General features: G+C 41.6%; 1 protein-coding gene across 5 annotated transcripts in view; it reads left to right on the top strand.

Annotated features, from left to right (window-relative positions):
- The window catches only part of TENM1 (teneurin transmembrane protein 1), a 1319062-nt gene that overhangs the window by 328014 nt on the left and 977344 nt on the right, over window positions 1-13704 (top strand). For 3 of the 5 annotated variants that reach the window (XM_073641090.1, XM_073641089.1, XM_073641088.1), the window contains exon 4: window positions 12111-12371. The exons of the other annotated variants lie outside the window; for them this stretch is intronic. In XM_073641090.1, the coding sequence (XP_073497191.1) occupies window positions 12111-12371 (261 nt within the window). The remainder of the gene's footprint in view (window positions 1-12110; window positions 12372-13704) is intronic. 5 annotated transcript variants of the gene reach the window in all.

Here is a 13704-nt window from a genome sequence, read left to right as displayed (position 1 = left end):
TTGACCCATATCAAACACATGCAATACAAAAAACAGCCGTAATATTGCACATTTATACAGAAGCCTCAGTGCTCCATCCTGACCTTACGCGTTTCAGAGATTTTGTCACTATATATATAGTACAGACCAAAAGTTTGGACACACCTTCTCACTTAAAGATTTTTCTGTATTTTCATGACTATGAAAATTGTACATTTACACTGAAGGCATCAAAACTATGAATTAACACATGTGGAATTATATACTTAACAAAAAAGTGTGAAACAACTGAAAATATGTCTTATATTCTAGGTTCTTCAAAGTAGCCACCTTTTGCTTTGATGACTGCTTTGCACACTCTTGCCATTCTCTTGATGAGCTTAAAGAGGTAGTCACCAGAAATGGTTTTCACTTCACAGGTGTGCCCTGTCAGGTTTAATAAGTCGGATTTCTTGCCTTATAAATGGGGTTGGGACCATCAGTTGTGTTGTGCAGAAGTCAGGTGGATACACAGCTGATAGTCCTACTGAATAGACTGTTATAATTTGTATTATGGCAGGAAAAAAAGAGCTAAGTAAAGAAAAATGAGTGGCCATCATTACTTTAAGAAATGATGGTCAGTCAGAGTGAAAAATTGGGCAAACTTTGAAAGTGTCCCCAAGTGCAGTTGCAAAAACCATCAAGCGCTACAAATAAACTGGCTCACATGAGGACCGCCCCAGGAAAGGAAGACCAAGAGTCACCTCTGCTTCTGAGGATAAGTTTATCTGAGTCACCAGCCTCAGAAATCGCAGGTTAACAGCAGCTCAGATTAGAGACCTGGTCAATGCCACACAGAGTTCTAGCAGCAGACAAATCTCTTCAACAACTGTTAAGAGGAGAATTTGTGCAGCAGATCTTCATGGTAAAATAGCTGCTAGGAAACCACTGCTATGGACAGGCAACAAGCAGAAGAGACTTATTTGGGCTAAAGAACACAAGGAATGGACATTAGACCAGTGGAAATCTGTACTTTGGTCTGATGAGTCCAAATTTGAGATCTTTGCTTCCAACCACCATGTCTTTGTGCGACACAGAAAAGGTGAACGGATGGACTCTACATGCCTGGTTCCCACCGTGAAGCATGGAGGAGGAGGTGTGATGGTGTGGGAGTGCTTTGCTGGTGACACTGTTGGGGATTTATTCAAAATTGAAGGCATACTGAACCAGCATGGCTACCATAGCAGCTTGCAGCGGCATGCTATTCCATCTGATTTGCGTTTAGTTAGACCATCATTTATTTTTCAACAGGACAATGACTCCAAACACACCTCCAGGCTGTGTAAGGGCTATTTGACCAAGAACGAGAGAGATGGGGTGCTACGCCAGATGACCTGGCCTCCCCAGTCACCAGACCTGAACCCAATCGAGATGGTTTGGGGTGAGCTGGACCGCAGAGTGAAGGCAAAAGGGCCAACAAGTGCTAAGCATCTCTGGGAACTCCTTCAAGATTGTTGGAAGACCATTTCCGGTAACTACCTCCTGAAGTTCATCAAGACAATGCCAAGGTTGTGCAAAGCAGTCATCAAAGCCAAAGGTGGCTACTTTGAAGAACCTAGAATATAAGACATATTTTCAGTTGTTTCACACTTTTTTGTTAAGTATATAATTCCACACTTGTTAATTCATAGTTTTGATGCCTTCAGTGTGAATGTACAATTTTCATAGTCAAGAAAATACAGAAAAATCTTTAAATGAGAATGTGAGTCCAAACTTTTTGTCTGTACTATATATATATATATATATATATATATATATATATATATATATATAAAAACTTCCGCATGTCCTATGCACTGCAGTATTTTATCTGATTTTTTTACAACCAGTGTGGTAGCAGCTTTGGGATAGCATATTTATTGCTTATTGTGTAACATTACTTCTTTTGTTGTATAATTGTGCAGTGTTACAGCTGTCTTTTGTATTGCATGTGTTTGATAAGGGTAAAGTCCTTTGGGAATCATAGCAACAAATGTAACAATTTTATTTATATGGTGTTTGAATTGCCGGACCCCTTTGACTTGTCCCATAGAGGTAACGGTTCAGGTTATACCGGCAATTTACTCCACTTTTAGGGTCTGATGTATAAACCTTTTTGCATTTTAGCACAATGAGACCTATGTTTTTAAAAAATACTGTTTTTCTATGTACTGTTCACCAATCCAGGGGTGATATCTCATTTGCTGCTTTGATGGTATAAATTATGACATATTAGTTAGCGCGAGTGGTTTATTATATATTTTATCTATTAAAAAATAGCCCTGCTAAACAGTACACATGTAAAATAGAGAAGGGAATGGAATAAGTACATCACCAAATATGGGGCCAAACAGCCATCTTCTCTTTTTATATACAGCTTGGAAAGCTTTTAAGTCCAAGTCTTATTGATGCATGTCAGAATGTCTAGTTGTACTAAGAAAAAAATATCGCAATTTTATGCAAGAAATGTTACCACCTGCTGATAGCGGGTTGTTATTTTAGAAAGATTGTTATTGCTTTTATGATAAGTTAATCTACACAGCCGGTAATAGCTAATGTTTTAAAAAACGTTCAGTCCATAAAGAATAATTTGCTTGTAAAAAGGTGAAGAGCCACTTAGGCCTGAGGGAATATTTGTCAATTTTTATATGGCTGTAATTTTATAGCTGCACCATAATGGATCACACGGGACATCTTTACTTCCATTGGTTAGTCTCAGCGATGCCGGCATACTGAACAACACAATAATGATGCTAGATTAAAGTTAGGTCATTCAGTCACCGTTACTTGTAATGACAGTTTGAATATTTTACAGACCATAATTGCTTTTCTAGGTTCATAATCAAAATTTAATTAAAGCCTGAAGGCCTAGCTGGAAAACAAATGCTATGAAAGATCCCAATATGCTGCAACTAGATGCACATAGGGTGAGAAGAAGAATGTGCTAAGTGACCTCTAAGGAATCTCCAGTATGATCTGTCTGTGCCTTTGGTAGACAGTAAGTTTTTTCTGTAAAAAAAATATATATTTATACATCAAACTAAATAATGTAAAATTAATGTTAAAAATTTTGCAAAATTCACACATTCAGAGAGAAGATTCCTTAATAACCTACATTCTGAAAAAGAAGCCGATGGAGATGTTTTGACGAACATAAGACTGTTTTGTTGGTTTACAGTGCCTTGTGAAAGTATTTGGCCCCTTTGAACTTTTCTACCTTTTGCCACATTTCTGGCTTCAAACATAAAGATATAAAATTCTAATTTTTGGGGGAAGAATCAACAACAAGTGGAACACAATTGTGAAGTGGAACAAAATTTATTGGATATTTCAAACTTTTTAAAAAAATTAAAAACGGAAAAGTGGGGCGTGCAATATTATTCGGCCCCTTTACTTTCAGTGCAGCAAACTCACTCCAGAAGTTCAGTGAGGATCTCTGAATGATCCAATGTTGTCCTAAATGACTGGTAATGATAAATAGAATCCACCTGTGTGTAATCAAGTCTCCGTATAAATGCACCTGCTCTGTGATAGTCTCAGGGTTCTGTTTCAAGTGAAGAGAGCATCATGAAGACCAAGGAACACACCAGGCAGGTCCGAGATACTGTTGTGGCGAAGTTTAAAGCCGGATTTGGATACAAAAACATTTCCCAAGTTTTAAACATCTCAAGGAGCACTGTGCAATCGATCATATTGAAATGGAAGGAGTATAAGACCACTGCAAATCTACCAAGACCCGGCCGTCCCTCTAAACTTTCATCTCTAACAAGGAGAAGACTGATCAGAGAGGCAGCCAAAAGGTCCATGATCACTCAGGATGAACTGCAGAGATCTACAGCTGAGGTGGGAGAGTCTGTCCATAGGACAACAATCAGTCTAACACTGCACAAATCTGGCCTTTATGGAAGAGTGGCAAGAAGAAAGACATTTCTCAAAGATATCCATAAAAAGTCTCGTTTGAAGTTCGCCACAAGCCACCTGGGAGACACACCAAACATGTGGAATAAGGTGCTCTGGTCAGATGAAACCAAAATCGAACTTTTTGGCCCCAATGCAAAACGATATGTTTGATGTATAAGCAACACAGCTCATCACCCTCAAAACACCATCCCCACTGTCAAACAAGGTGGTGGCATCATCATAGTTTGTGCCTGCTTTTCTTCAGCAGGGACAGGGAAGATGGTTAAAATTGATGGGAAGATGGACGTAGCCAAATACAGGACCATTCTGGAAGAAAACCTGTTGGAGTCTGCAAAAGACCTGAGACTGGGATGGAGATTTACAGTTATATGAAAAAGTTTGGGCACCCCTATTAATCTTAAGCTTAATGTTTTATAAAAATTGGTGTTTTTGCAACAGCTATTTCAGTTTGATATATGTTATAACTGTTGGACACAGTAATGTTTCTGCCTTGAAATGAGGTTTATTGTACTAACAGAAAATGTGCAATCTGCATTCAAACAAAATTTGACAGGTGCATAAGTATGGGCACCTCACCAGAAAAGTGACATTAATATTTAGTAGATCCTCCTTTTGCAAAAATAACTGCCTCTAGTCGCTTCCTGTAGCTTTTAATGAGTTCCTGGATCCTGGATGAAGGTATTTTTGACCATTCCTCTTTACAAAACAATTCCAGTTCAGTTAAGTTTGATGGTCGCCGAGCATGGACAGCCATCTTCAAATGATCCTACAGATGTTCAATGATATTCAGGTCTGGGGACTGGGATGGCCATTCCAGAACATTGTAATTGTTCCTCTGCATGAATGCCTGAGTAGATTTGGAGCGGTGTTTTGGATCATTGTCTTGCTGAAAGATCCATCCCCTGCGTAACTTCAACTTTATCACTGATTCTTGAACATTATTGTCAAGAATCTGCTGATACTGAGTGGAATCCATGCGTCCCTCAACTTTAACAAGATTCCCGGTGCCGGCATTGGCCACACAGCCCCAAAGCATGATGGAACCTCCACCAAATTTTACTGTGGGTAGCAAGTGCTTTTCTTGGAATACTGTGTTTTTTTGCCGTCATGCATAACGCCTTTTTGTATGACCAAACAACTCAATCTTGGTTTCATCAGTCCACAGGACCTTCTTCCAAAAAGAAATTGGCTTCTCCAAATGTGCTTTTGCATACCTCAGCTGACTCTGTATGTGGCGTGCTTGCAGAAACGGCTTCTTTCGCATCACTCTCCCATACAGCTTCTCCTTGTGCAAAGTGCGTTGTATAGTTGACCGATGCACAGTGACACCATCTGCAGCAAGTTGATGCTGCAGCTCTCTGGAGGTGGTCTGAGGATTGTCCTTGACTGATTTCACCATTCTTCTTCTCTGCCTTTCTGATGTTTTTCTTGGCCTGCCACTTCTGGCCTTAACAAGAACTGTCCATGTGTTCTTCCATTTCCTTACTATGTACCTCACAGTGGAAACTGACAGGTTAAATCTCTGAGACAGCTTTTTGTATCCTTCCCCTGAACAACTATGTTGAATAATCTTTGTTTTCAGATCATTTGACAGTTGTTTTGAGGAGCCCATGATGCCACTCTTCAGAGGAGATTCAAACAGGAGAGCAATTTGCAAATGGCCACTTTAAGTAGCTTTTCTCATGATTGCATACACCTAGCTATGAAGTTCAAAGCTCAATGAGGTTACAAAACCCCAAAAAAGTGATTTAGTAAGTCAGTAAAAAGTAAGTAGGAGTATTTAAAACAAGAAAATGATAAGGGTGCCCATACTTATGCACCTGTCAAATTTTGTTTGAATGCAGATTGCACATTTTCTGTTAGTACAATAAACCTCATTTCAAGGCAGAAACATTACTGTGTCCAACAGTTATTACATATATCAAACTGAAATAGCTGTTGCAAAAACACCAATTTTTATAAAACATTAAGCTTAAGATTAATAGGGGTGCCCAAACTTTTTCATATAACTGTATCTTCCAACAAGACAATTATGCCAAACATAAAGCAAAATCTACAATGGAATGGTTCAAAAATAAACGTATCCAGGTGTTAGAATGGCCAAGTCAAAGTCCAGACCTGAATCCAATCGAGAATCTGTGGAAATAGCTGAAAACTGCTGTTCACAAACGCTCTCCACCCAACCTCACTGAGCTACAGCTGTTTTGCAAGGAAGAATGGGCAAGAATTTCAGCCTCTCGATGTGCAAAACTGATAGAGACATACCCCAAGCGACTTGCAGCTGTAATCGCAGCAAAAGGTGGCTCTACTTTTTAAAAAAGTTTAAAATATCCAATAAATTTCGTTCCACTTCACGATTTTGTCCCACTTGTTGTTGATTCTACCCAAAAAAATTAGAATTTTATATCTTTATGTTTGAAGCCAGAAATGTGTCAAAAGGTAGAAAAGTTCAAGGGGGCCAAATACTTTCACAAGGCACTGTATTTGCTGCTCACTGGGGATGGAGTGGAAGCTGTAGTTATGGCTGGTGCAAGCGACCGATTTTCTCGTATGATTGCTATCTGTGGTTTTCACGGATAGCATTCGTATCTATGATATTCTATGGGGCTTTGCACATGTCTGATTTTTTTCCCCGGACATGGAAATAAATTGATATCTTCATTTATGAGCCTCTAGAGAAGAGTGAATAAATTTAAGTGGAATTGAATTCTACTCAAATTTTACAAAATACACATTCGCTTTCATGCAGATTCAGTAAAATGTTGGCCAGCAATTTTCTAAACCATAAAAATCCATAAAATGTTAAAAAGTAAAAAAAAAATCTATACTTACCTTACAGTCTGGTCCTCACCACATCTTCAGATTGGCGCTGGGCCTCCCACGCTGGGTCGGGACTTTTGGTTTTTGGGAGCCTGGTTGGGATTCTGTGCAAGCGCGCATTGTGACCTTGCGTGGGCATGGGTAGAACTCTCCAGTTCCTCATCAAAGCTGGATGTCCATGCGCAGCGTGACAGGCCTGGGAACATCAGCATGAGCAGTAACAATTTGAAGAAGCGACAAGGACCGAAAAGGTCACAATGAAAAGAGAAGGGGCTGGAAAGTGAGTAGTGTTTTTCTTTTTACATGTTAATTTTATTATGTTCTAGAGTATGGAGAAACTCCAGAGCATGATAAAGTGACATTCAATTTGGAAAAATAACTTCTCCACAAATCGAAGCTCAAAAAAATTTTTGTACAAACAAGCAAATTTCCCCCCATCTGCTCACCACTTCTTATGTTCTACCAGCCTCCTGAACTTCTAACATCTGTCTTACTGAAGACAATGATGGACAGCCATCATGGCAGGTATTGTACTCTCCATCCACTAACTCAGAAACAATTACAAATTAGAGCGTCTGCAAATAGAAAATAGTGAAAAATGCAGAATAAACATCATATAATGATCTGAAATAGAGATATTCATGATGCACACACACATGAAACATAATCTGAAACTAGGGGTAGACTTTAAGTGCAGATTACAGATGAGCGGATCAGCCAAATTCTAATTTGTGCATGAGTTTTTTTCTTGGAAATTTGATTCACAAAGCAGTTATTCTCCATGAATATAAAGTCCCTTAATACGCTTTATATATTGTGCATACATGTGCATGATATTATATGCATTATGCATGCATAATATAATATACATGTACATAATAAATTTAATATGAAAAAAAAAATCCTTCTGGTGACATCTTCGGATCACCATCGACCGCACTGAAATCCCACGGCCAATGCCAGTGACGTGCCCCCATGGCCGTGGGGTACTCGGCAGCCGTGCCCCTGGATGCCGGTTGGTGGGGGATATCACGGTGGCCTGCCCGGTTCATGACCCAGGGCGGTCAGTGTAAAAGGGGGGTTTATTTTTAGATAGTTCGTGATGCCACCTGTGGTGTCTGGTGAGGATCACCGGCGCTGCAACAGTCCTCTGCAGATGTTAGGGCAGCTTGTGATGGGACGGGTCCCCACTGGTGGAGCAGGCCTCAGGGCAGTGAAGTGATGGAGAATGGGTTGCGCTGGGAGTTGTAGTGCAGGGGGAACAGTGGGGCCGATGAAAGAATGGACGGAGGCAGTACAGTGCAGTCATCCAAGATTTTACTCACAATTCTTCAGACAGTCCACAGGTGCACTGTACAGGTGCAGGCCTCCCGCGTCGTGCTGCATTCACCGGGCAGGGGTTCAATCCTTCCTAAGGCAGCTTGGGGGTACCTGGCAGAACCCCACTTTCTTGTGTTCCTATTTGGACCGTCTTCTCACTGGTCTTTCTCCCTCCTGCTCTGCGCTGCCCACTCTCAGTCCTGTTCGGGTACTCTGAAGCCCCTCCTGTCCATCAGAGTTACACAGACTTGCTTGACCCTCAGGGGACTAGAATGCGGCTGCGATCCCTCTGTCTTCTGACAGATGCGGGGCATATGGGTGCCGTCCTGCATGCGCCGTACCCCCTGGGATCCCCTCTTAGAACGGAGCCTACTCCCTGCTTCCCTCCTGGGCCTCCTGACTTGGCCCTACTTGTGGAGCAGATCTCCTAATGAGACTCTGCTCCCGGACTGTTCTTCTGAACCGTCCCGAGCTGTTCTTCTGAACAGCTCCCTAGAACTCACACTACTACTGAACTGCCACCCTAAGATGGCTTCCCTATTTTATACTCCTACTAAAGTGCTCCCTCTAACTTCTTCCTCCACCCACACCCACTACTGGTTCCCCCTACCTTTGGGTTCCCCCCACTCCAGCCAGGGTCAGGGCTCAGCAGCTGCGCTCTGCATGTCGCCCCTCCAGCCGGCCTGGAGCAGTGTAGTGTTGGATGCAGGTGTTTGGGGTTCCGTGCAGCACTCCCATCTTACCTGAGAGAAGGGAGACACCACACCTCTGGGTGAGGTGCAGTACCTCTGTGGCGACTGAACCCTCAGGGGCGCCACACCAGTATGTCTCGGCGATCCGACGACATGACGAGGACCAGACAACGTCCAAAGAAGTGAGTATTTGGATTTTTTTAAACATTTTAATGCCTTTTACGGTTCAGAAAAATGGCGGACATCGACCAGCATTTTGCAGAATATGCGAGGAAGCGAACTACAAAAAAAATCTGCATTATGACGAGAGTATTTTTGTAAAATTCATATAGAATTCAATTCCATTCTTATTTATTCGCTAGTCTCTGGTGCAGAGATCAGTCTAGTTTTAAAACAAGTTCATAGTAAGCATTTTGTAACGGGTCTGGGAGGCGGAACCTCTGAGCAACTATACAAGGGGGCGGTCCTTGTAAGGAAGCGGGTGGCTCCCAGGGAAGACGGGCAGGTAGTCACGGCAAGTGACAGGGACAGTCTCTGGGTAGAAGGGCAGGTAGTCACAGGGACAGTCTCTGGGTAGACTAGCAGACAGGTAGCAGCTGGACGCTCCCAGGTGAGCGGGCAAGAGTCTCTGGATGGGCAGGTGGTCACAGCAAGTGACGGCAGAGCCTCCAGGTAGGCTAGCAGGCAGGTAGCAGGTGAGCGCTCCCAGGTGAGCGGGCAAGAGTCTCTGGACAGGCAGGTGGTCACGGCAAGTGACGGCAGAGCCTCCAGGTAGACTAGCAGGCAGGTAGCAGGTGAGCGCTCCCAGGTGAGCGGGCAAGAGTCTCTGGACTGGCAGGTGGTCACGGCAAGTGACGGCAGAGCCTCCAGGTAGGCTAGCATGCAGGTAGCAGGTGAGCGCTCCCAGGTGAGCGGGCAAGAGTCTCTGGACTGGCAGGTGGTCACGGCAAGTGACAGCAGAGCCTCCAGGTAGGCTAGCAGGCAGGTAGCAGGTGAGCGCTCCCAGGTGAGCGGGCAAGAGTCTCTGGACTGGCAGGTGGTCACGGCAAGTGACGGCAGAGCCTCCAGGTAGACTAGCAGGCAGGTAGCAGGTGAGCGCTCCCAGGTGAGCGGGCAGGCTGGTCCATAGACAGACTGACAGGTGTCGGAAGGCAGACCGTCGGACCGCAGGCTTGCAAGCAGGTAAGCGGATATCAGGCAGGTATAAAGCAGGAATCTGGCAGGTGACTGGCAGGTAACTGGTAACGGGACCTGAGGGCTGAAGCAGAGTGAAGGCTTTGCAACAACATTGCTCGGGCACCTCCATTTTGGAGGAGGTGCCTTATATATGGTGAGGTCCTCTGGCCATTGGCCGGGGACTCTTTAGGACGGCGCGCGCGGCCCCTTTAAGAGAGGGGGAGCGCGCGCGCGCCCTAAGCACAGTGGCTGGGAAGCAGCACGCGCTGCCAGCAGAGCGGGAGGAGGACGCCAGGCACGGAGCGGAGAGGTGAGGGGAACAGCATCCCTGCCTAGCAGGAGGCAGGGAAGCCGACGCTACACATTTATTGACCGAGTCAATGCACAGCTCTAATGTTACGGCGTTGTATGAGCACTGTACTGCCAGTCGGTATCAATTATTCCTTTTGAAGCCCCAGCATGTGTTAACCCTCATAGTTTCAAAGATATTTCAGCATGTTTTGACTTCAGTGTAAAATGAGCATTAATCTTTACCTACCGTATTGAGTCCTAATTTACTCAAACAAGAAGTAATTGAAGCAGCAAAAACATTGAAATCACAGCCTCAATGTCCTACATTTAATATTTAGTTTACGCCACATTTTGACAGAAATTGCACATTCTGAAAATTTGCATCTGATATAAAACACATCTTATTTCTAAATAATCAGACAATTTCAAAAATGACTGTCAATAAATTTTGGTTCAATTCTATCTTTAAGGTATTTATAAATGTGATCCTTTGATTGCAATATTTAGTGAATATTTCCACCTATTCTCCTATATAATTAACTAGACTACTAAAACTAGGCAAGATGTCAAGTTAAACACTGAAATACGCAGTGTTCCATGATTAAGCTAATAAAAATAGGAGCACTAATAATCTAATATTTGCATAAATTTCCTAATGCAGCAGATAAGCACCCGGAATATTCAATATTCGAATGAATAGACTCTACTTATACCTAGCTGAACTGCCGAACAAGCAGGCGGAGATGACTTTAACACATGAGACAGGCAGAAGCCTTGTATAAGTTGAGTTATAATGTCTGATTTTCTACGCATGTTGAACTATGCCATAATTCCCCAATTTAATATTCTCAGTTGTAAAATGCAAGCAATTTATATTAGTTAGAGGCACAGAAAGAATGAATCTGTCATAGTTAAAACTGGAATTATGTTCTTTAATTATGCCCTGTGAATAATGTTTTTAAGATGAAAAATCAATTTTGCATAAAACATGTGTCCCATATTATAGTGTATATTTTTCTTAATATTTCAGCATACGTCTTGGTTTTATTCCATGCTTCTGGAAAGATTCTCATTCTTGCATAAGTACTTTTGCAGTTTTGAGGTTTTTTTGCATAAATACACTTATACTGCATCCAGTATTCTTTGTTCCTGTTCAATTTGTGTAGTTTAACCCTTTGATTATTGAATAAATTCAGCAGAATCATTTGAGACGTTCCTGCTACGTGTACTATATAGCCTTTAAGCACCACATATTGTTTGTTCAAATTGTATGCCTTTCCATTGAGACCCCACCTCACAGTTTACAGGTCACCCGTTGCTAACCTCTTGGTGCCAAATACCAATGGACTATGGATGAGCGGACCTGTAGAAGTTCGGGTTCTGGTACCCGACCCAAACTTTATTCCAAAGTTTGGTTCGGGTACCAGAACTCTAACTTAACTTGTACCAGAACCCGAACCCCATTGAAAACAATGTGGCCCCAAAATTTTGAGCTGTAAAATATTCACTCAAAAACAGTGACACCTGTGTCCATGAGCCGCATATAATATTTTAGCTCAGGCACATTTTATAGGAGTTCTGCAATATCAGACAAGACCTATTGACAAAAGTCGCGAAACAGAGAACCCATTATCTATTATTACATATAGGTTCATAATTTACAAAATTCCTCTTTTTAATCTAATCTTCTCTGTGAACCATCGGAACTCTACTGGAAGGTCTACCACTTAAAAAAACTATTAGTTGGCATGATATCACCATTCACGCTACAGAAGTACTTGCGTCCACTATTATCATTGTTACTTGATTTGAAATAATTGTCTCTAAAGTAGCTAACGAATCCAGTCTGTCTTTTTAGTTACTATTTCATTTCACTGTTTCCGTTTCTTTCAGAGATGGAGTACTGTGAATCTCCGCACATTATATGCTCTACCTTTCAGACCAACCTGCACACTGGTACACAGCATACCTACCCGCTAGAGATGGGTTCTGATGCTGATACAGAGACAGAAGGCGCCACGTCACCAGACCATGCCCTGAGAATGTGGATGAGAGAGATGAAGTCAGAGCACAGCTCCTGTTTGTCAAGTAGAGCCAACTCTGCACTGTCGCTAACGGACACTGACCACGAGCGGAAGTCTGATGGGGAGAATGGTAATACAGCAGCCTATAACTATATTTACAGTATATATGGTCTTATTAAGCATCATGTGATCAGTATGTTATTGTTATTAGTTGGAGTAGCTGTAATAATAGTAGTACTGGTAGTATAACTTGCAGTAGTAGAAGTAGTAGTATAGTTGCAAACTGACCCAGATTTCCTGGGACACTTCAACTTATAACAAGGGGGGATCAAGGTCTATGTAAACTCTACTAAGACATGGGCATCCCAGGGTGGACTGGGGGTTTTATTTGAAGGGATAGGGATGTTTCCAAAGGGCTAGAGTTGCTGACAAGGCTTGAATATTTCTAGTAATGTAGCAATAGTAGTAACAGTATTAGTAGTGATAAGAGTATTTGCAATTGAGATGGTAGGTTGTTATGATGATGCCATAGTTTTACCCATTAGCAGATATATCTTGTTTAAGAGTGAGTTTCAGTAACTTTAGGCAGTGACGTGGGCTCAGTAGTTTATACTGCTTCAGTACAGCAATTGGGTACCAAGCTAAGCAGCTGAATATGAAGCTTGTTTGGATTTTCTTCAGGTTTGTGTTTCTTTTAACTTTCCATGATCATCTCTAGTCTATGTTCATATTCTTAAGATGAGAAATATATTTCAGAAGCACCATTAGGCATAGACATGCTAGCAGTTGCTATACATTGCTATTGAATATGATAACACTATTATAGCATGACAAATACTTAAATAATGTGTTACCTTTTTGGTCTCGTTTATAAAAGAAGTAAACTATGAGTTATTTTTTTTAAAACTACAATTATTTTTGGTAAATAAAAAGTAAAAAGAATTTAAGACCATATTCTAAATCTCTGGCCACACAAAAGAGCAGGTTGCACCTAAAGAAAGCTTAAAAAGTTTCCCTCTGGCACAAAATGTATTGGCACTACACAGAATGAAAATATGACCAACTGAAAGCATCTGTAAATCTTTTAAATTCTCTGCCAGGGAGCGTTTGGATATCTACGTTAGAACATGAAATTGAAGACCTTGCACAGTATATTTTTAACAATGCTACAAAATCATGCTTGCTACCTTATAAGGGATATATTATTTCTGCCAATATAAAGTAATAAAGGAGCTATACCCAAAGAAAATGAGCATTACATTTCTCAGCTATTTCTTAATCACTTGAAATTTCGTGCCCAAATCTTACTTTTCATTGCTGGCATGTCTTTTGATTTCTGCCGGTGACAGATATTTAAGCAAATGTAGGGACATTTAAGTGGTTGACCTGCCATGACACATGAAGTCCATTATATATATACAAGTACACATATAATGGAAACTAACAGTATTTGCAATTTACAG

The sequence above is a fragment of the Phyllobates terribilis genome, unplaced genomic scaffold (genome assembly GCF_046119375.1).
Source record: "Phyllobates terribilis strain yellow unplaced genomic scaffold, ASM4611937v1 Scaffold_7__3_contigs__length_470593459, whole genome shotgun sequence".
NCBI lineage: Eukaryota > Metazoa > Chordata > Amphibia > Anura > Dendrobatidae > Phyllobates > Phyllobates terribilis.
This window is presented reverse-complemented; position numbering and strand designations above follow the sequence as displayed.